The following is a 24627-nucleotide window of genomic DNA, read 5'->3' on the forward strand; positions in this document are numbered from 1 at the left end:
TATTATTCAATGACACACTAAACATTCAGTCGTAATAGACCATGCCGTAGAACACCGGTCACTCAAATACTAGTTATGAAGTAAATATGCCATATTATTAATAACACACTAAACATTCAGTCGTAATGGACCATGCCGTAGAACACCGGTCACTCAAATACTAGGTATGAAGTAAATATGCCATATTATTCAATGACACACTAAACATTCAGTCGTAATGGACCATGCCGTAGAACACCGGTCACTCAAATACTAGGTATGAAGTAAATATGCCATATTATTAATAACACACTAAACATTCAGTCGTAATGGACCATGCCGTAGAACACCGGTCACTCAAATACTAGGTATGAAGTAAATATTCCATATTATTCAATGACACACTAAACATTCAGTCGTAATGGACCATGCCGTAGAACACCGGTCACTCAAATACTAGGTATGAAGTAAATATGCCATATTATTAATAACACACTAAACATTCAGTCGTAATGGACCATGCCGTAGAACACCGGTCACTCAAATACTAGTTATGAAGTAAATATGCCATATTATTAATAACACACTAAACATTCAGTCGTAATGGACCATGCCGTAGAACACCGGTCACTCAAATACTAGGTATGAAGTAAATATGCCATATTATTCAATGACACACTAAACATTCAGTCGTAATGGACCATGCCGTAGAACACCGGTCACTCAAATACTAGTTATGAAGTAAATATGCCATATTATTAATAACACACTAAACATTCAGTCGTAATGGACCATGCCGTAGAACGCCGGTCACTCAAATACTAGTTATGAAGTAAATATGCCATATTATTCAATAACACACTAAACATTCAGTCGTAATGGACCATGCCGTAGAACACCGGTCACTCAAATACTAGTTATGAAGTAAATATGCCATATTATTCAATGACACACTAAACATTCAGTCGTAATGGACCATGCCGTAGAACACCGGTCACTCAAATACTAGTTATGAAGTAAATATGCCATATTATTCAATAACACACTAAACATTCAGTCGTAATGGACGATGCCGTAGAACACCGGTCACTCAAATACTAGGTATGAAGTAAATATGCCATATTATTCAATAACACACTAAACATTCAGTCGTAATGGACCATGCCGTAGAACACCGGTCACTCAAATACTAGGTATGAAGTAAATATGCCATATTATTAACACACTAAACATTCAGTCGTAATGGACCATGCCGTAGAACACCGGTCACTCAAATACTAGGTATGAAGTAAATATGCCATATTATTCAATAACACACTAAACATTCAGTCGTAATGGACCATGCCGTAGAACACCGGTCACTCAAATACTAGGTATGAAGTAAATATTCCATATTATTCAATGACACACTAAACATTCAGTCGTAATGGACCATGCCGTAGAACACCGGTCACTCAAATACTAGGTATGAAGTAAATATGCCATATTATTAATAACACACTAAACATTCAGTCGTAATGGACCATGCCGTAGAACACCGGTCACTCAAATACTAGGTATGAAGTAAATATGCCATATTATTCAATAACACACTAAACATTCAGTCGTAATGGACCATGCCGTAGAACACCGGTCACTCAAATACTAGGTATGAAGTAAATATTCCATATTATTCAATGACACACTAAACATTCAGTCGTAATGGACCATGCCGTAGAACACCGGTCACTCAAATACTAGGTATGAAGTAAATATGCCATATTATTCAATAACACACTAAACATTCAGTCGTAATGGACCATGCCGTAGAACACCGGCCACTCAAATACTAGGTATGAAGTAAATATGCCATATTATTCAATAACACACTAAACATTCAGTCGTAATGGACCATGCCGTAGAACACCGGTCACTCAAATACTAGGTATGAAGTAAATATTCCATATTATTCAATGACACACTAAACATTCAGTCGTAATGGACCATGCCGTAGAACACCGGTCACTCAAATACTAGGTATGAAGTAAATATGCCATATTATTAATAACACACTAAACATTCAGTCGTAATGGACCATGCCGTAGAACACCGGTCACTCAAATACTAGGTATGAAGTAAATATGCCATATTATTCAATAACACACTAAACATTCAGTCGTAATGGACCATGCCGTAGAACACCGGTCACTCAAATACTAGGTATGAAGTAAATATTCCATATTATTCAATGACACACTAAACATTCAGTCGTAATGGACCATGCCGTAGAACACCGGTCACTCAAATACTAGGTATGAAGTAAATATGCCATATTATTCAATAACACACTAAACATTCAGTCGTAATGGACCATGCCGTAGAACACCGGTCACTCAAATACTAGGTATGAAGTAAATATGCCATATTATTCAATAACACACTAAACATTCAGTCGTAATGGACCATGCCGTAGAACACCGGTCACTCAAATACTAGGTATGAAGTAAATATTCCATATTATTCAATGACACACTAAACATTCAGTCGTAATGGACCATGCCGTAGAACACCGGTCACTCAAATACTAGGTATGAAGTAAATATGCCATATTATTCAATAACACACTAAACATTCAGTCGTAATGGACCATGCCGTAGAACACCGGTCACTCAAATACTAGGTATGAAGTAAATATGCCATATTATTCAATAACACACTAAACATTCAGTCGTAATGGACCATGCCGTAGAACACCGGTCACTCAAATACTAGGTATGAAGTAAATATTCCATATTATTCAATGACACACTAAACATTCAGTCGTAATGGACCATGCCGTAGAACACCGGTCACTCAAATACTAGGTATGAAGTAAATATGCCATATTATTAATAACACACTAAACATTCAGTCGTAATGGACCATGCCGTAGAACACCGGTCACTCAAATACTAGGTATGAAGTAAATATGCCATATTATTCAATAACACACTAAACATTCAGTCGTAATGGACCATGCCGTAGAACACCGGTCACTCAAATACTAGGTATGAAGTAAATATTCCATATTATTCAATGACACACTAAACATTCAGTCGTAATGGACCATGCCGTAGAACACCGGTCACTCAAATACTAGGTATGAAGTAAATATTCCATATTATTCAATGACACACTAAACATTCAGTCGTAATGGACCATGCCGTAGAACACCGGTCACTCAAATACTAGGTATGAAGTAAATATGCCATATTATTCAATAACACACTAAACATTCAGTCGTAATGGACCATGCCGTAGAACACCGGTCACTCAAATACTAGGTATGAAGTAAATATGCCATATTATTCAATAACACACTAAACATTCAGTCGTAATGGACCATGCCGTAGAACACCGGTCACTCAAATACTAGGTATGAAGTAAATATGCCATATTATTAATAACACACTAAACATTCAGTCGTAATGGACCATGCCGTAGAACACCGGTCACTCAAATACTAGGTATGAAGTAAATATGCCATATTATTCAATAACACACTAAACATTCAGTCGTAATGGACCATGCCGTAGAACACCGGTCACTCAAATACTAGGTATGAAGTAAATATGCCATATTATTCAATAACACACTAAACATTCAGTCGTAATGGACCATGCCGTAGAACACCGGTCACTCAAATACTAGGTATGAAGTAAATATTCCATATTATTCAATGACACACTAAACATTCAGTCGTAATGGACCATGCCGTAGAACACCGGTCACTCAAATACTAGGTATGAAGTAAATATGCCATATTATTAATAACACACTAAACATTCAGTCGTAATGGACCATGCCGTAGAACACCGGTCACTCAAATACTAGGTATGAAGTAAATATGCCATATTATTCAATAACACACTAAACATTCAGTCGTAATGGACCATGCCGTAGAACACCGGTCACTCAAATACTAGGTATGAAGTAAATATTCCATATTATTCAATGACACACTAAACATTCAGTCGTAATGGACCATGCCGTAGAACACCGGTCACTCAAATACTAGGTATGAAGTAAATATTCCATATTATTCAATGACACACTAAACATTCAGTCGTAATGGACCATGCCGTAGAACACCGGTCACTCAAATACTAGGTATGAAGTAAATATGCCATATTATTCAATAACACACTAAACATTCAGTCGTAATGGACCATGCCGTAGAACACCGGTCACTCAAATACTAGGTATGAAGTAAATATGCCATATTATTCAATAACACACTAAACATTCAGTCGTAATGGACCATGCCGTAGAACACCGGTCACTCAAATACTAGGTATGAAGTAAATATTCCATATTATTCAATGACACACTAAACATTCAGTCGTAATGGACCATGCCGTAGAACACCGGTCACTCAAATACTAGGTATGAAGTAAATATGCCATATTATTCAATAACACACTAAACATTCAGTCGTAATGGACCATGCCGTAGAACACCGGTCACTCAAATACTAGGTATGAAGTAAATATGCCATATTATTCAATAACACACTAAACATTCAGTCGTAATGGACCATGCCGTAGAACACCGGTCACTCAAATACTAGGTATGAAGTAAATATTCCATATTATTCAATGACACACTAAACATTCAGTCGTAATGGACCATGCCGTAGAACACCGGTCACTCAAATACTAGGTATGAAGTAAATATGCCATATTATTAATAACACACTAAACATTCAGTCGTAATGGACCATGCCGTAGAACACCGGTCACTCAAATACTAGGTATGAAGTAAATATGCCATATTATTCAATAACACACTGACATAAATAATAATTTGTAATTCTAAAAGGTAAACAGGTGTTTAGTTTCATACAAATCAAGAATGTCAACTACCATCTGGCTTTTGTTATTTTTGATTTGTTCTTCCTTTAGACGCCAAAGAAAAGCGCCAACTCTCAATGAATTCCTAGAAGGTGAGGACCGTGACCTTGTCAGTCATCGTCCTTTTGTCTCGGGTCATAATAGGTAAGGAAATGGGGTTTTTTTCCTATTTTTTTTAACATAGATAATAATATGTATTTAGGTGTATTTTCGAAAATGCATGAATGTTAAAAAAAAAAAGGAAAATGAAATTGATTATTTCATTTCAGGCTTTCTGCAGGGCTTTTTTTCAATTCTTGTATATACCATATTTACTAATTTTATGTACAGTACACTGATTCAGTTAAGCATTAATCTTTGGCATATTTTTAGTAATTTACAAATCTTTAAATGACACAAACACTTTCTGTTTTAGAGTGTATCATCACACACATACCTTACAACCTCTCACACCGCAAGAAATGGATATTGATAGTGAGGATGAAATTGACCCATCATGGCTCAAAGAACGTACAAGCATGGTAAGTCCTCCTCTATTATAACCTAGGCTACTGCAATTTGGGCTCAAAGTTTGAAATAATGTAACAAATCTAAGTAAAATATTAATGTTTTGTGTGTGTCTATGTGAGTATTGATTGAATTTTATCAAATACTTACTACCGCCTTTAAATCTGCCTTGAAAACTCATCACGTTCACGATTTACCTGACGATAGAACAGGATCGGCCAAACTACCCCTAAACCAGTGGCGTCATACAAGAAAGCTCTCTACTAATTGTATTACTTTCAACAGAATAATTTATATTCATTTGTTTTTGTGCACTTAGATGATTGATGAATTTACTGATGTTAATGAAGGTGAAAAAGAATTGATGAAATTATGGAATGTGCATGTTCTTAAAAATAAGTAAGTAATCTCTGTATTTGGTAACCAATAACCAGAAATTACTTTTTTGGGGGTTTTTGGTCAATTTAATAAAAATGTTTGAATGTTTCCATGGTTTTAATAATTTTAAATACTTGTTTTCATCAGCTTTATGTCGGACAGTCTGATACCAAGAGCATGTAGAATGTTTGTACAGGATCATGGACCAGAACTCGTTAAGCTAAACTTAAAGAGTAACTTTTTACTCCATATGGTGAATTTATTTGACTTCAGCCTTATCCAACCACCACTTATATCCAGTATTATGGCTGATCTGGATAAATTTGAAGAATCTGCTGCCAAAGAACCATCTATTCCCGCAGAACATATGACCTATGACACACCTGGGTGTAGCCAGCTAAAAATAGTTAATGATTGAGTGAGTATTCTCAACTTTAACCTCAGCAAAAAGTTCCTTGGAAAAAAGAACACATAATTGAGAATTTTTAGGAGGTTGATATGTAGTGTATTGTTTTCTCATATGTATCATAATTTTTAATTTTATCCCTGAAATATTATATATCATTGTTATTTCATTTGTAATAATTAATGATTTATTTTTGTAGCATATGATTTCTTGCTACTTGTGTAGCATAATAATTATTTCTGGTGGATGTGTGGATCTTGCTTCTATTTTAATAGATAAACTCAATTTATATTAAATTCCTTATACAGTAGCTCTATTCCTCAGATGAATTTGATAACCTTTAGACTGGGTTCAACTTTCAATATTTTTCATTATTTCTCTGGAAATTTTTCAATGCATGTTTTGCTTTTGTTTAATACTCAACATACTAATCTTCAAGAGATGTTGAAAGTGATAGTATGTTGTTGAGCCACTTCACTGCAGAGCAACATACCCACTACACTTATTCTGTGTTATTGGAGGCCACTTTCTATTCTAAATATGAAAATAGGGACTCACTTTAGCTAATGTTCTTTGGCTCCTATTTAAAGCAAACATTTTACACAAAAAAACATGTTCACATAATCAATTTTGTAATTCTAATTTAAGACCAAAATATCAGTGAAATGTTGTATTTACATTGAAGAAACCTTTATTTTTGTGTGGTAACTATGCAACAAAAAACAATGATTGTAAGCTGTATGTAAAATAGAGAGATGTAAATATTGTAAATTCTTTACCAACCAGCCAGATATATTTTGCAGAAATAATACATTTTTTTATGACAATCTGTTATTTTGCTTTATATGTTTAATCATAGATCGTGCTGAGAAACATGTAGGTAGTTAGGACAAATTTATGTTTCTTTTGTATAAAAATAAAGTAAAAAGGGCAAAAAGGAGTAGAAATCATTTTGTATGAACCTTTTCTAAACTGTTTATATGGTTGTTGTTAATTACCACTTTAAACATTATTATTGGTTATTCATTTGAGCCCAAATATTGTGAGTGAATATTACTTTAAAAAGTAAGGCTTTGTGAACACCGCCTTAAATGTAAGCTGCTGCTATTATGACACCTTTGAAGGAACTTGAACGTCATATGTATAACCCTAACGTCGTATACCACTAACACGTTAAGTCGCATAAACATGAGTTTTATTCTTTGAACGTCATATACCACTAACACGTTTAAGTCACATAAGTGATCTGTGTTCTTTGAAGGAACTTGAACGTCAATGTTCTAACACCATTAACACGTTTAAGTCACATACACTTGAGTTTTATTATTTGAATTTTATACACTACTAACACGTTTAAGTCGCATAAACATGAGTTTTATTATTTGAATTTTATACACTACTAACACGTTTAAGTCGCATAAACATGAGTTTTATTCTTTGAACGTCATATATCACTAACACGTTTTAAGTCACATAAGTGATATGTGTTCTTTGAAGGAACTTGAACGTCATATTATGTTCTAACATTTTAAACAGTTACATCGTCTATAGATAAAGCGAATATGTTCGGAGAACATTTCCAGTCTTATGTTTAACTCAAGCAGTGATACGAATTTGCCAGAAATCGCGGTTCAACATGTTCCCGAACTTTCTGATATTCGTTTGGTTTCGCAATCTTACGAATACGATAACGAAAACGGATACGTCACGCACACGTATTCGTTTTCGTAAGCCATAAACAAATCTGTTTCGCATGTCAACAAAATATTGAGGCGCGTCCAAAATATGACTGCGGTAAATTTGAGCGAAACGAAGGTACGTGTTGCTTGGTGCTTGGCTGCCTAGGCCTAGCGTAACATCAAAGCGAGTGAGGACTTTAAAATCTGCTATTATTTTATCAAAATTGACCTGGCATTTAGTAAATTACTTTAGTAAATTACTTTCAATAAATCTATAATTATATTATAATCATGAATCATTCCTAATTCAAATTCAAAATGTGCAAAATAGATCAAAAACTATACTCGTTTTGTAGTTACGAATATGACTGGTGATATTCAACACGAATACGCTTTACGAATATGAAATGGGGATCAGCTCAAAAGTTTCACAAATGTATGACGTATCCGTTTTCGTTATCGTATTCGTAAGGTTGCGAAACCTCCCTATTACTATACATGTTGAGGACGTGGAGTTTGTAATCCGCAATCTTAACACCAACAAAGCCGTTGGTCCTGATAATATTTCTCCGCTTATCCTGAAGGAATGCGCAGCTGAGCTTTCTTCCTCATTGTGTTGTTTATTTAACAAATCACTTTGCTTTGGTACTCTTCCATCTTCATGGAAAGCAGCACATGTAACTCCAGTCCATAAGAAAGGAAATAAAGAGGACGTAAAAAATTATAGGCCAATTTCCCTACTAAGTACTGTATCTAAAGTATTTGAACGGTGCGTCTTTGACAAAATATATCCTCATCTTGAACACAAGATATATGCTGGGCAACATGGTTTTGTTAAAGGTCGTTCAACAGCAAGTCAACTCACTTAGGTAATCAATGATTTTAGTATAGTCTTAGATAAGATAAGCAGTTAGGTCAGACTGATGTAATTTATCTTGATTTTTCCCGTGCTTTTGACTCTGTGCCTCACCTTAAATTGATTCATAAACTTCAGTCTTATGGTATATCTGGTAACTTACTTACCTGGTTTCGTAATTATATAACAAACCGAACACAGAAAGTTGTAATTGAAGGTCAGTCTTCAGAGTGGTTCCCAGTATCATCAGGTGTCCCACAGGGATCGATTCTAGGGCCATTAATGTTTATCCTATATTAATGATCTGCCTGATCATTTAAGTTGTGACAAAAATATTGCTCTTTATGCTGATGAGAAATTCACAGTGTCCAGGATTGCCATCCACTTCAGATTGATATTGATACTCTGAGCAGCTGGTCTAAAAAATGGGATTTGAATTTTAATACTTCTAAATGTAAAATTATTTCTATTACCCGATCTCGAAATTCTGTTATTTTTGATTATATAATTAATAACGATATTCTTGAACGAGTTAGTGAAATTAATGATCTTGGTATCATAATTGATTCTCATTTATCTTGGAAGGCTCATTATAATTATATTATTTCCAAAGCAAATCGTATGTTAGGCCTGGTTAAACGTGTTAGTTTCCATTGTAATTCACATGTAAAACGGTCTCTTTATTTAAGTATTGTTCGTAGTTACCTTGAATACTGCTCTACTGTCTGGTCTCCCAATTACAGAACTAACATAAGACAACTTGAGGGAGTTCAGCGTAGAGCAACTAAATTTATTTAAAATAATTTTGAAGCTGATTACAAATGCAGACTTCAAACATGCAATTTACTACCATTATGTTATAGGCGTCACTTTACCGATATCGTTTTTCTCTTTAAGATTTTCAATTCTAATATAATTAATACCGACAATTTATTTAATATTCGTAATCCACAACGTGTTACTCGTAGCTCTTCTTCTATTGGTACTCTTTTTGATATTCGTCGCTGCAGAACTGAATCTTCTTTTCAATCATATATCCCACGTGTTACCAGAATTTGGAATAACTTACCCAGTGAAATCCGCAACTTAAATATTTCTGTTAGTTCTTTTAAAACCAAATTACTTAATTATCTCAACATTTATTTTTTAAATAATTTTGATATTGAAAATGTGTGTAGTTGGTCGCTTTCTTGTCGATGCTTTTATTGTAGAACGTAATTTATTTATTTATTTTTCTCTGTTCTGGGTTGACCAACTAGCTAGCCTCCTTTTATAATTGTTTTGTCTTCTTATGTTTATGGCAGAAATTGAATAAATAAATAAAATAAATAAAAATAAATAAGTCGCAGAAATATTTGTTGTGTGGATGTTTAATTCTAAATAAATATTGTACATTACTACATAATAGACCTTCTATTCTAAATATAATTTTCACTTAAATAATACTTTTTATCCAAAAAATTATGCTGCATGTTTTTAAAGTGGTGGAATGACGCATTCTGTATCTGTTATGGTGTCTATGCATGCAATCGGTTGTCCTGTTTGCATGTTGTATTGCGGGTTGTAGTAAGTGTTGAGAGAGCACTGTACAAGATGGGGAATTTCATCGTAGCAGACGTAAAACTGAGAGCAGTCATTTACGTTGACGTAATGATGTTGGTCCGGTTGGCCAACACATGCTACAAAATAAAATGTATATTAAAAACACTGTGTATCAACTAAGGTTCAAAGTAAAATTGTTTTGTGCTTTTTAAGAAATTATCACAATTTATAATGTCACAATGGGAATTAAAGGATAACTTGACCGAGAACCATATTTTAACAACGTATTATTAGGGATATACATATGATTTCAGAACAATCGCGAGATTAAAGCTTGGTTCCCACTATAACGTAACGCAAGGACGTAAACGCAACGCAAGCGTTTTAACCAATGACAAGCGAAGTTATAGACAGTGAGCAATCACAAGCGAATAAGCCATCGCTTGTGATTGGTCAATTCACTTGCGTTGCGTTACGCCCCTCTGCGTTGCGTCGCTAGTGGGAACCACGCTTTACGATACCGCTGCGCGGGCTCGCCGTACAGCCGTCGCCGTTAATTTCTGTGACGTCACAAGTGCATGGCGAAATCTACCTCATGAGTTTCACTGTTGTTAACATACAAGAGATAGGTACCATCACTTCAATTGCTAATTTTACATGTATTAGGCTTAAATTTGCCGAAATGTTTAGTCTGGTATTTTGAAAAAAACACTTCATTATCCAGATAGGCAAAAGAAACAATAAATAAATTCAACATTTATATTTTTTACGATTGATTTTAAAAGTGTGTTTACTAGAAATGTTCGCGATTTGCCAGACTTGTCTTAATAATCCGAAAGAGTAAACATGACGTATGATGCTCTGGAATCATTCAACCATATCGCACTAAAACTTTTTTAATACTTCACGGTGATTTTCGGTAAAGACGATGATGTTTATAGTAATCCACCGGCCTAACCTTTGTACTCTAAGACGATGGTGAGTAAATTATAAAAGTTCCTGAATTTAAGTGTTCTCTAAACGGCGGCTAAAATAATCAGACCGACGCGATAGTTAGCTAGTAGTGTAGCTAGCCTAGGCCTAAGAGGCTAGGCATAAGCGCCCTAGTAGGCATATTAATAGGCTGCAGAGTCGCCACAACACACCGAAACGACCCGTTGCGTGTCACGTCACACCACAGAGAGGAACGTTTTGAGTGAGATAATGGTGGAGTGATTTCATCGCGTCATCACATACGTCATACTTTTAGGCGAACATTTCTAGTAAACACACTTTTTAAATAAATTGTAAAAATATAAATGTTGAATTTTGTTGTTTCTTTTGCCTATCTGGATACTGAAGAGTTTCTTCAAAATACCAGATTAAACATTTTGGCAAATTTAAGCATTAATACATGTAAAATTAGTAATAGAAGTAACGGTACCTATCTCTTGTATGTTAACAACAGTGAAAACTCATGGGTGTAGATTTCGCCATGCACTTATGACGTCACAGCAATTTACTGCGAGTGCGTGCGGCGATATCGGAAATATCGTGTTTGTTCAGAAATCATGTGTACATCCCTAATACTTAGTTAAAATATGGTTCTCAGTCAAGTTCTTACGTGTATCATTCTCGATTGGCAAGTCCGTATAATCACAAATACGATCAGTTTCTTCGGGTTCGACACAACCAGACTGTATGCCTAATCTGTCTGCTCTTTTCTCGCCAACAAACCACAACCCTAGAGGACAGTCGTCAGAGATTTCTACTCCAAGGATGCAGTAGTATGAAGACCCACAATCTTCGTACTTTTCAAATCGTTTGCCATGGTTTTCTGGTGTTGCACACATACCTTTAAATAAGAAGATCAACAGTTTTATTTAATAACAGTCTTTTTCAACAGTACCCTCCAGCGGACACCTTGATGTTTGACATACTACAAGGACCTGCCTGACATCTGTGTTGTAACGATTGGGGTTGTCCCACAGTCTCTTTCAACAGTACCCTCCAGCGGACACCTTGATGTTTGACATACTAGGAGGGAGCTACCTAACATTTGCGTTGTAACGAGTGTGGTTGTCCCACAGTCTTTTTCAACAGTACCTTCCAGCGGACACCTTGATGTTTGACATATCTAGGACCTACCTGACATCTGTGTTGTAACGAGTGTGGTTGTCACACAGTCTTTTTCAACAGTACCCTCCAGCGGACACCTTGATGTTTGACATACTAGGACCTACCTGACATCTGTGTTGTAACGATTTTGGTTGTCCCACAGTCTTTTTCAACAGTACCCTTCAGCGGACATGTCGCAACTGCTCCATTGTTCTCCGGTAAAAACCAATGTCCATTTGGGCACAAAAACCGCTTTAACTCATTTTGCTCACAAACATATCCAGCTTGACAATCCTCCTCGTCAATGTAGAACGTTCTTCTGTTGGCTTCGCGCGTCTTGCATTCAGCTTCTGTTTATACAAGGTAGAAGCTCATTATCTTCATTTTTCATTATTATTTCGTTGTTAGGCTTACATGTTAATAAATTACATTTAACAAATTTTGGTTTGGGTAAACTATGTGTTTGAGAAATAGGTTGAGAATATCGCGGGAATTTTAAGATGTATAAATGTAAACGGTTCATTAAAAGGTCTGGTACAGCTTCGGATGTTTTCACATAAGACTTATCAACTATTAGGTTAGAGAACATAGTGGTTGCCTCACTAAACCGCTGACATACATACGCACGGTGGCCGACGACGTATCAAAATAAGGAACTACTACTACTAATTACACAACTACACACATCTGTATTTAGGAAATGTGGCTATGATACTACAGATGTATAACCGAATCGTCTAGATTATTCGTTTCTAAGTCGGATCAATTTTTAAATGGGTAAATTTAGAAGAAGAAAAAAAGACACACTTACCTAACACATCATAAGTTGAAGTAGGAAATTTTTCGGTTGTTCCAATGTGGTTCTCGTAATGCGTAGAAGGTTGAGGTATGTATTCTTTTTCGGTAGTGGATGCTTTGGTTGTTCCAATGTGGTCCTCGTAATGTGTAGAAGGTTGAGGTATGTATTCTTTTTCGGTAGTAGTGGATGGTTCGGTTGTAACAATGTGGTCCTCGTAATGCGTAGAAGGTTGAGGTATGTATTCTTTTTCGGTAGTAGATGTTTCGGTTGTTCCAATGTGGTCCTCGTAATGCGTAGAAGGTTGAGGTATGTATTCTTTTTTGGTAGTGGATGCTTCGGTTGTAACAATGTGGTCCTCGTAATGTGTAGAAGGTTGAGGTATGTATTCTTTTTCGGTAGTGGATGGTTCGGTTGTTCCAATGTGGTCCTCGTAATGCGTAGAAGGTTGAGGTATGTATTCTTTTTTGGTAGTGGATGGTTCGGTTGTTCCAATGTGGTCCTCGTAATGCGTAGAAGGTTGAGGTATATATTCTTTTTTAGTAGTGGATGCTTTGGTTGTAACAATGTGGTCCTCGTAATGCGTAGAAGGTTGAGGTATGTATTCTTTTTTAGGTGTGGATGGTTCGGTTGTTCCAATGTGGTCCTCGTAATGTGTAGAAGGTTGAGGTATGTATTCTTTTTTGGTAGTGGATGCTTCGGTTGTTCCAATGTGGTCCTCGTAATGCGTAGAAGGTGTAGGTATATATTCTTTTTTGGTAGTGGATGCTTCGGTTGTAACAATGTGGTCCTCGTAATGCGTAGAAGGTTGAGGTATATATTCTTTTTTGGTAGTGGATGCTTCGGTTGTAACAATGTGGTCCTCGTAATGTGTAGAAGGTTGAGGTATGTATTCTTTTTTGGTAGTGGATGCTTCGGGATTCAATCCATTGCAATAGCGTTCAACTGTTCCAGCATAAGGACAAGAAATTCCACTGCCATCGTCTGTCGCGACAAACCACTGTCCTTCTGGACACGAATATCGTCTTACTATGTTAGACATACATATAAGGCCTGACTGGCAATCCTGGTCATCATTGTAGAAGGCTATCACAGTTGTTTCTAGCGAAGCACAATGGCCTAAAACAAATTGAAATGTTCACCGTGTCACCTTTAGTCAGTAAGTATTCAAGAATGTGGGATTGTGATCGATTTATAATTTCATTCATTTTCTTTTCATTGATAATCGAACATGTAAAAATGTCAACATATATAATAGGGTATAGTTGCGTACGCTAAGTGTTTTGATAATGGAACAACAGGTAATCAAAATAGAATGGAGAAACATTGGTTAAAGAAACACGATTGCAATATCTGATAATATTACTAAGTTAATGGCTGTATTATATCAGTCAAGTAATCAGATGATGTTTTGCCCAAACTCTGAAAATAATAAATTGTGATAATAGGCCCACTTATGAAGTATAAGGGGCTTATTTATGAACAAGTTTTCGGGTAGATCTCGAACGCAATCTAGACCCATAGACTGGAATAATTGATACCTCTTACCACCAAGCTTTGTTCTGATTATTAGTGTTATATTCAAAATAAGCAGCAAGTATTACAGCAATATGTTGTTAGTAATACCAAGTAGTACCTGTAAATGATTACATCATGGAATGCCAGGTGATTTCCAACTGAACTTCATAGTTGTGCAAAGCATTATCTTATAAGATGATTATTATACAGCTAAAATATCCGTTAAAATACTCACTTTCCAAAGAACTATAGTCAGTTGTTACATCAATGTGGTCCTCGTAATGCGTAGAAGGTTCAGGTATGTATTCTTTTTCTGTAGTGGATGCTTCGGTTGTTCCAATGTGGTCCTCGTAATGTGTAGAAGGTTGAGGTATGTATTCTTTTTTGGTAGTGGATGATTCGGTTGTTCCAATGTGGTCCTCGTAATGTGTAGAAGGTTCAGGTATGTATTCTTTTTCGGTAGTGGATGGTTCGGTTGTTCCAATGTGGTCCTCGTAATGTGTAGAAGGTTGAGGTATATATTCTTTTTTGGTAGTGGATGCTTTGGTTGTTCCAATGTGGTCCTCGTAATGTGTAGAAGGTTGAGGTATGTATTCTTTTTTGGTAGTGGATGGTTCGGTTGTTCCAATGTGGTCCTCGTAATGCGTAGAAGGTTCAGGTATGTATTCTTTTTTGGTAGTGGATGTTTCGGTTGTTCCAATGTGGTCCTCGTAATGCGTAGAAGGTTGAGGTATGTATTCTTTTTTGGTAGTGGATGATTCGGTTGTTCCAATGTGGTCCTCGTAATGTGTAGAAGGTTCAGGTATGTATTCTTTTTCGGTAGTTGATGGTTCGGTTGTTCCAATGTGGTCCTCGTAATGGGTAGAAGGTTGAGGTATATATTCTTTTTTTGTAGTGGATGCTTTGGTTGTTCCAATGTGGTCCTCGTAGTGTGTAGAAGGTTGAGGTATGTATTCTTTTTTGGTAGTGGATGGTTCGGTTGTTCCAATGTGGTCCTCGTAATGCGTAGAAGGTTGAGGTATGTATTCTTTTTTGGTAGTGGATGTTTCGGTTGTTCCAATGTGGTCCTCGTAATGCGTAGAAGGTTGAGGTATGTATTCTTTTTTGGTAGTGGATGGTTCGGTTGTTCCAATGTGGTCCTCGTAATGTGTAGAAGGTTGAGGTATGTATTCTTTTTTGGTAGTGGATGGTTCGGTTGTAACAATGTGGTCCTCGTAATGCGTAGAAGGTTGAGGTATATATTCTTTTTTGGTAGTGGATGCTTCGGTTGTAACAATGTGGTCCTCGTAATGCGTAGAAGGTTGAGGTATGTATTCTTTTTTGGTAGTGGATGCTTCGGTTGTAACAATGTGGTCCTCGTAATGCGTAGAAGGTTGAGGTATGTATTCTTTTTTGGTAGTGGATGCTTCGGTTGTTCCAATGTGGTCCTCGTAATGCGTAGAAGGTTGAGGTATGTATTCTTTTTTGGTAGTGGATGGTTCGGTTGTTCCAATGCGGTCCTCGTAATGCGTAGAAGGTTGAGGTATGTATTCTTTTTCGGTAGTGGATGCTTCGGTTGTTCCAATGTGGTCCTCGTAATGCGTAGACGGTTGAGGTATGTATTCGTTTTCGGTAGTGGATGTTTCGGTTGTTCCAATGCGGTCCTCGTAATGCGTAGAAGGTTGAGGTATGTATTCTTTTTCGGTAGTGGATGCTTCGGTTGTTCCAATGCGGTCCTCGTAATGCGTAGAAGGTTGAGGTATGTATTCTTTTTCGGTAGTGGATGGTTCGGTTGTTCCAAGGTGGTCCTCGTAATGCGTAGAAGGTTGAGGTATGTATTCTTTTTCGGTAGTGGATGGTTCGGTTGTTCCAATGTGGTCCTCGTAATGTGTAGAAGGTTGAGGTATGTATTCTTTTTCGGTAGTGGATGCTTCGGTTGTAACAATGTGGTCCTCGTAATGCGTAGAAGGTTGAGGTATGTATTCTTTTTTGGTAGTGGATGGTTCGGTTGTTCCAATGTGGTCCTCGTAATGCGTAGAAGGTTGAGGTATGTATTCTTTTTTGATAGTGGATGCTTCGGTTGTTCCAATGTGGTCCTCGTAATGCGTAGAAGGTTGAGGTATGTATTCTTTTTTGGTAGTGGATGCTTCGGTTGTTCCAATATCTTGTATATTTTCTTCATAATCGCAAATACCCTCTGCTTGATTGAACACTAATGACCACGGACATTTCATTAACCAAAATCGTTCAGATTCTGAGCATTGGTAATATGTTGAAATATCGTATGGATTTGCATACAGCCCTTCTTTACCTTCTTCTGGACACACAAATGCTATTTAAATAAAAAGTTAGTTTAAGTCATTGACATATTCACATTAGAACCCCTCCTTTGGGAATCCCCTATTCAGTGGACACCCATCAAGGAGACATCTTCACATGGGATGAGGAGAAATAACACTAACGGTTTGGGACACCCCTATTCAGGAGGACATCCTGATCCCTCAAGGACATCTTCACACGAGATGAGGAGAAAGGGGCATTAAAGTGATAATGATATTATGATAATTATATTATTATGTAAGTGGACACATTCATTTTCGAAATGCTTCTACTTTTTACAATCGCTTAAGTTGGATTTATATTCTGCATAGTTTTCGTTGACGTACGAGATTAACTATAAAAATGTACAAATTACTTGGAACTCACGGTCATGTGAAGGCCTAACTGGCATCTTTGACGTAACATCAATTGTTGTCTTTGTTATATGTACTACAGTCTTAACAGCATTACTTTCTGTTACTACTGTCAATTCATATTGACAAGCGTTTGTCGGCGGATCAAATACCAGACCAGGCTGGCATTCCATGTGATGCACATATCCATGTACACACCAATAGTATTTATTTGGATCTTTATCGTCTTTGTACATCCCAAAATTTTCTTTATTTTTGCATGTAAAAACTGAAATTAAATTAAAATATTTTTTCACATTTTTTTCACAGTTGTGTAATTTTGTAAGAATTTCAAAAATTCTCCATGTAGGCCTATGTAAAATTTACCGACACCCAATCTGCACACACGTAAAGAAACACTGCTCATTTATACAAGAAGTTAAATAAATAATATTAATTTGGGTGAATGTGCCGATGGAGTAATTACTTCATGATGTGCCAGCTAGAATGTAGACTTATATTATTTATCTATGTTATAATTTCTATGGTATGATGTCACCAACCAGATAATACGTCTAATTTCACGGGGCGCAAAATGAGACATGGTGCCTCATAACTTCAGCCTTTCATCATGATTATGTTATTTCGCACTCCCTAAAATGCGTCTCTTACCTTCAACCTTTTCAGTTGCTTTACTTGTACCAATTTTTGCTGACGTTGAAATTTGTGTAACCACATCCTTAGCTTGATGTGTGACATCATCAGTGGCCAGTTCTTCGGTGTAGATAGGGTAATCACAGTACCCTCTCGATTCATAGTATACTAGATCTGGAGGGTTGCACCGTAACACCACTGACGTCGACCCCAGACAGCTGTAGAAGTACGAACGGTCCTCCGGATCTACGTAATACTTTCCCGGTACTTTTCCAGAACAGTCATACGCTAATATTTTAGACAAGTTCAGAAAGTAATATAAATATTATGCCTATATAGAAATGTCCGTTTCATTAATAATCATTTGGAACTTTTATTGCTTTAATCATCACGCATTTTATTTTATATATTGTGACAGTTTTGAGACAAGTCTCCCGGAGAGGCAAGATAGCAACATAGCCATTAAGACTAGTAGCTAATTTCGCGACCTCCTTAACTAATATTAATTTACAAAAAACGAAAATCTAAACGTTGCTTAAAATATAGTAAAAGGTTGTTTGTAAATACTAAAACATGTATTTTGCTTAAGCTGCCCAGCATTTTTTCATCTCTTTTTTAAAATTTGTTTTTATTTTATGCTGGTTAACTAAATAAATGAAACGAAACTTTGAATGATTATTGGCATAAGATGACCATTACTTACTTCGTTGCTCCTCGGTGGTGAAGTAAGGCACTGTTGGCATACTGAATGCTGTAGCTGCAATAACATTTTAATACATTTATGATAGACCTAACATTCAATATAGTTTGTATTCAATATTTTTTTGAGCTCTAAAGATATTCTTCATTATCAGTGGGCCTACCCATAACAGTGTACTATGATACTTTCCAATAAAAGTCTCCGTATAATCGTTGTATGGATTTTCCCCAGGCGGTCAATAGGAGTATCCAGGATACAAGGAAGCAAGATTAATAGCTGGTGTAGTTGACGAGAGCTTGGTATACGCCAAGATTTAATTTGTTATCAGAAACTCGGAAACTATCTTTCAAGATCCTTGAGCTGCAATTGATGCGTTTAAAATGTTCGTCGGGAGCAGAAAGCTGTTCACATGTCGGATGTGGCCGCTCTACACTCCAAACGTCTTAATTAAATGAAGGAATAAGTATACTTACAAATGAATTCCGTCAGCATTAGAATTCTCAAAACTGCGTCCATTTTAAGTTTCGTGGTGACTTCTTTACTTAATGCACTATTCTGTGACAAAGTGATAAATACGTACAATTTTGATGTCCAATAATGTGTGGGTTTACAACACACTTCTAGAGCATTTGTATTAGTTGATGGCATACCAACCGTGTACAGTATGTTGCCACGGTCTACAATAATACATTTAAATACTTATAGATTATGTCCTATTATGAATAAAAGTATAGAAACTAAAAGAATTTTAATACTGGATTATATATAAGTATAAAATATTGTTTTCGGATCTTAGGCAACCAACTAACCGTTCGAGTGCTGCTAATCCGTCTGTTGACTACCCTAGTGCATTCTATCAAAGTAGGACAATTTCTGTACTATTATGGGTACTATACATTTTCCGGATCTCAACAACCACTGACCATTATGTTATATTCATACCAGGGGTGGCGCCAGGATCTTCCCGACGCGGGGGCTACATTCCCCGACGAGGGGGCTATGCGAGCATCACTAGGCTGGGGGCCAGGGGGCCGCCAAGGGCCCCCGGTGGGGGTCCAGGGGGCGAAGCCCCCGGAAGAAACGCGTTCTAGCGTCATTTGAGGTCATTTTAATCAGATTTAGGGTAGCCATTTTTTCCATTTTTTATAATGCATAAATAAAATACTGTGTGCAAAAAAACGATGCGCGATGACTGTTTCAATCCATATTTTTCAATTTAAAAAATAAAAGTTCAAAGAAATTTAGAAAAATAGAGTTGGAGGTCCCGGAAATTGGGCTTACTGTATTATACTTCAAACATGAAACAAAATATATAAGTCCCTATCATGGTTGTGACTGAGCTAAGAAATGTTTAGAATAGAGATGTTAGGTCCCGGAAAATGCACTTCTTGTACTTCGAAATATGACCAGCTTTATTATTGGGGCTGAGCTAAGAAACTGTTTAAAACTAGAGCTGCAGGTCTTCAAAAAATTGCATTTTATACTTTGGAAACATCAGGCCTAGAGGTTTAAAAAACGCAAGCGTAGACCTTTTTCAGTCGCGGAAATAAGTTTATTCCTCCCAAGTGTATGCGTGCGTACCACCATCTGGACTTCCGAGTGGTGAGAAATTCATGACATACAGGACATTGAAAATGTAATAACTTAGATAATAAGATGTTGGCTAAGCGAAAATGGCATGTTTTTTTGTTTAGTAATGGATGAAAAATTTATTTTAGGTGCCCCACGGTAGAGAAGGTTACTTGTAAATTAAAAAATTGGTGAACATACGAACATTTAACATAATTCGTTTTTGCTGTAGTGTAGCGTACGTCGACGCAGTACACGACGTAACCGTCAGTAAACTTCGCCTGGAAAATAACTACAGTACACATTTTTGGTCCCTGGATGGAACATGATATCACGCGTCTCGACCCAACGTTGAACGATTCGTACAACAAAGGGATACCGCCAGACAAGTGCGAACCTAGCTATTGTTTAGTAGTAAGTTAGATCGCTGGCAAAATAATGGATGCATATAAAGTGCATAATATCACTCTGACGTACTCTCACAGTCAATGAAACGTCACGGTTTTCTAGGCGCTGAAGCTAGCTACGAAGTGAACGCGAACGCTTTTTACTGTATATTATATTCCCCGACAAAAAGTACCCGTGTTCCCTTCGGTAACCGTCGGTAAACTTCGCCTGGAAAATAACTACATTACACATTTTGGTCCCTGGATGGAACTTGATATCACGCGTCTCGACCCAACGTTGAACGATTCGTACAAAAGGATACCGCCAGACAAGTGCGAACCTAACTATTGTTTAGTAGTAGAAGTTAGATCGCTGGCAATAATGAATGCATAATATCACTCTGACGTACTCTCACGGTCAATGAAACGTCGCGGTTTTCTAGGCGCTGAAGCTAGCTACGAAGTGAACGCGAACGCTTTTTACTGTATATTATATTCCCCGACAAAAGTACCCGTGTTCCCCGACGGGGGGGGGGGCTAGGCTCCCCGACGAGGGGGCTAGAGCCCCCGTAGGCCCCCCCCCCCGCTGGCGCCACCACTGATTCATACCAGGAATCTGTGAACATAATTATTGTTAAATACTTGAATAATAACCGCTATTAACAATGCGGGCACTGTTTCTTTCTTCCTTTTTTATCAGCCTACCACGAACGAGTTTTTTAAGAAAATTAGTATATTATATGTATATTTTTCAATTCATTAAAAAAACACAAAAAAAATACTCATAATATACTATCACGAATTTATAGGCAAACAATACTTGTTATTCTGAATAAATTTCAGGGGAAGGCGGGCGGTTTTTTAAAATTTGTTTCTTCTTAATAGTTAAAGATGTATTGTCCCTTTGACTAGTTTTCGATCAAAACATATCTCATAATGCAACGCGCTTGTTTGGCTACTCTGTATGCATAATCATAAAACTTCCTCGCGATCTGTGTGAAAACACCTTCTCATCCGTGACGAATTGTAAACAATCCTAATTAGCATCATGCATAATGCATACTCGTGGTTTGAAATCTTTGTTACTTTCGCTCGTGACGATTTTCCAGACGAAATGTAATCAAATTAATTTACCTGTTAATTACGTAAACTTTTTGTTTTTGCCTCAAATTTTCGACTTAAAGTGAATAACTTTAATATTACTTTGATATGGTCCATTTTAATTTAGAATATTATTTTTTTCATTTTTTGTGTTTCAAGGGACAATACATCTTTAAGAAGTACCGTACCGCGGTAATAGGTCATTGACATTGATTCATACTACCATTATGCTACCACACGTCAACTCTAACATGAACAAACAATCACCTTTCAACAAACCATTTACTTTATATAGAATTGTTACGCAAAGTGTTTTGGGGTTTTTTTCGAATAAAAAAGTGTTAGGGTTAAAAAGATGGGGCCCCCGCCGATAAATCAAGGGATTCGCCTTCGCTCGTCTTAAAAAAATCTCCTTTCCATTCCGACTTTTAACACTAAAACATATGGCTTAGCACCTTCACTTCTGCTGCCTCTCGCTTATGGAATGACCTAATAAACCCGCCTCTATTAGATCATGTTCGTCATCTTTTTTTTTCAGATTGAGCTCTTTCATACCTTTGATCACTTACTGCTGGAATAATTGGCGCGTTCTAAATTCGTACTATTATTATTATTATATTATTAAGGTGAGGTGCTTTTAAGCAATTCAAACAATTTAGCCTTATAAGTTATAATTTTGTTTTAAAATATAATAGATCTAAACAATTCTATGAACAGCAACCGATCCCGAGTAATTGTGGAGATTTGAGTCACGTTGCTCAGTAGGCCTACACTATCAGATCTTCCTATGATACTCCGTGTGAAAACCGATGGGCGTTTGGGAATGCCGATAAAAATGAGACTTTGTTGTTGCCTCGTGTGAACTTCTCTTATTCAAGTGGCTGTTACGTCAGAGGAAGGTTAGTTGGTAGACTACTATAGTGTGAAAGGGAATGCCGATGCAAATGAGACTTTGTTGTCATGTGAACTTCCATTATTCAAGGGGCGTTTACGTCAGAGGATTGTTGTAATATCCGTTGTTTATTACCGTCTTAAGATGATTCTAATGCTTAGTATTACAGTCGCGTTGCAGTTTTGCTTTGTTTCATGTTATCATGGTGACAAGAATGTTATTATTGATCTAAGCTATTCTTACGATGAGGAAACCTTGTTTTGGCCAGGGAGCGATCGTTTTGTTCATACGATTGTTCAGCGGGGTCCAACCGGTGTTTTCTGGTAAGTCATTCACGGTTAGGAAAACGCAACCCGTACGTTCAAGATCATTTAGTTGCAACTATTATTATAGCTAGGCCCCTATAGTATTATTATTATGATTCTTAAGTTGGCCACATAATAGTAAGCACTATTACCACCAGCTATATGTAGTGTAGTTATTTTATGATAAAATAAATAAATTAATCTTAGTTTTTTACAGTTCCCATTACAAACATTGATAGTAAGCGCCTACTACCCGCCCAGAGAGCCAGGCTCTACACATGCACATAGTGGTAAAATTCGATCGAGATTTTTCCCCCAAAATATTAAAATTATCCTTATAACATTAAAGATGTATTGTCCCCCTGAAAAAAATAATTCTTAAAAAGATTTTTGTTGAAAATTCCATTTTAATGTAACATAATAGTAAGTTATCCACTTTGACCAAAAATTGGATCGAAAAAAAAAATGTATTTACCTGAAAAAATGTAATTTAAAGCAAAAAATGGTCAAATTGGCTGCCAGCCAATGGATTTTTGGTTGAATTAAACCATTTATTTTGTCATTTTACAAGTGAAAACATTATTTTTTTTTTCTATGGAAGTGATTAACTTTATTAAAACTACAAAATAACAAATTCAAAGTCTGATTTAATTAATCTTTATTTTTCATGTTTTTGGGGGACAATACATCTTTATTGGTCCCTCAAAACATGAAAAATCAAAAGAAATTATTTCGCTTATTAAAAAGGAAAAATAAAGAGTTAAATTTTACAGATTTAGGCTTTAGGAGGAAAAATGCTAAACAATTGTTTTTTTAATATGGCCAGTCGTTAAATAATTTCAGATTTTATCTTGTATTTCAAGGTATGAGTCAAATAAATTTGAAATGGGCGAACATTCAGGAACACACATAGATGCCCCTTCACACTTTTCTGAGGGTAAACAGAGGATCCATGATATACCAAACGAACATTTATTTGGCCCTGGTATTAAGGTGGATATAACAGAAAAGGCATCCATAAATTCTGATGCATTACTCGAAGTTGAAGATTTAAAGAGCTGGGAGGAAGAAAATGGCATCATACCAAATGGTGCTATCTTAATGGTGTTTACGGATTGGGGACGATTTTACCCAAATCGTACAGCATACTTTGGCTCGGATCGTAACGACTCTTTCACAGACGAAAACGGGAAGTCGCTACTTCATTTTCCAGGGGTTAGTCCAGAAGCTGCCAATTGGTTGATTATTAATCGTGATGTCGTTGGGGTTGGTATTGATACACCATCTATTGACTATGGTCAGAGCCTTACTTTTTCTACACATGTAAAATTGTATGAACAAAACATATATGGATTGGAAAACGTTGCTAACCTTGATCAGCTGCCGACAACAGGGAGCACGGTTTACGCTTTACCTATCAAGATTAAGGATGGCAGTGGTGCTCCAGTTAGACTGTTTGCTGTTGCTGATGATGTTGGTACAAATAGTGCAACATCAATGCCATTCTCCTTCTTCATTATTTTCTTCTTAAGCATCATATCTCTTTCTTTTAATCATAATTAGTTCATTCTTTCATCATACAATATAATCTGATAATTTTCTGTCGTTTAAGTGGTTTTTCACTTGGTTTTGTATAAACTATTTAAATGGTAAATGTCTACCCAATTAACCATTATATTTAAATGGTAATGTGTACTCAATTAACCATTATTTTGTAGTGGGCCTCATATTTTTGTATAT

The 24627-nt window shown here is 36.4% G+C and overlaps 2 protein-coding genes across 2 annotated transcripts in view; both read left to right on the forward strand.

Annotated features, from left to right (window-relative positions):
* LOC140051595 (polycomb protein suz12-like) overlaps positions 1–7765 on the forward strand; it is a 27375-nt gene extending 19610 nt beyond the window's left edge. The window contains exons 12-15 of the mRNA XM_072096859.1: positions 4902–4994; positions 5266–5371; positions 5677–5756; positions 5883–7765. Of these exons, the coding sequence (XP_071952960.1) occupies positions 4902–4994; positions 5266–5371; positions 5677–5756; positions 5883–6153 (550 nt within the window). The 3' untranslated portion in view covers positions 6154–7765. The remainder of the gene's footprint in view (positions 1–4901; positions 4995–5265; positions 5372–5676; positions 5757–5882) is intronic.
* A 3407-nt stretch (positions 7766–11172) lies between these two features.
* On the forward strand, positions 11173–24574 carry LOC140051610 (isatin hydrolase-like). Its single transcript, XM_072096883.1, has 3 exons — positions 11173–11196; positions 22386–22905; positions 23751–24574. Exons 2-3 carry the CDS (start codon positions 22727–22729, stop codon positions 24448–24450), a joined length of 879 nt encoding a protein of 292 aa, XP_071952984.1. The 5' UTR covers positions 11173–11196; positions 22386–22726; the 3' UTR covers positions 24451–24574.
* Positions 24575–24627: the final 53 nt, after the last annotated feature.

The sequence above is a fragment of the Antedon mediterranea genome, chromosome 1 (assembly GCF_964355755.1).
Source record: "Antedon mediterranea chromosome 1, ecAntMedi1.1, whole genome shotgun sequence".
Classification (NCBI taxonomy): Eukaryota; Metazoa; Echinodermata; class Crinoidea; order Comatulida; family Antedonidae; genus Antedon; species Antedon mediterranea.

Coding starts and splice junctions, on each gene's coding strand:
- LOC140051610 (XM_072096883.1), top strand. CDS start 22,727: ATGATTCTAATGCTTAGTATTACAGTCGCGTTGCAGTTTTGCTTTGTT. Junction 22,906..23,750: donor GGTCCAACCGGTGTTTTCTG/GTAAGTCATTCA, acceptor TTGTATTTCAAG/GTATGAGTCAAATAAATTTG.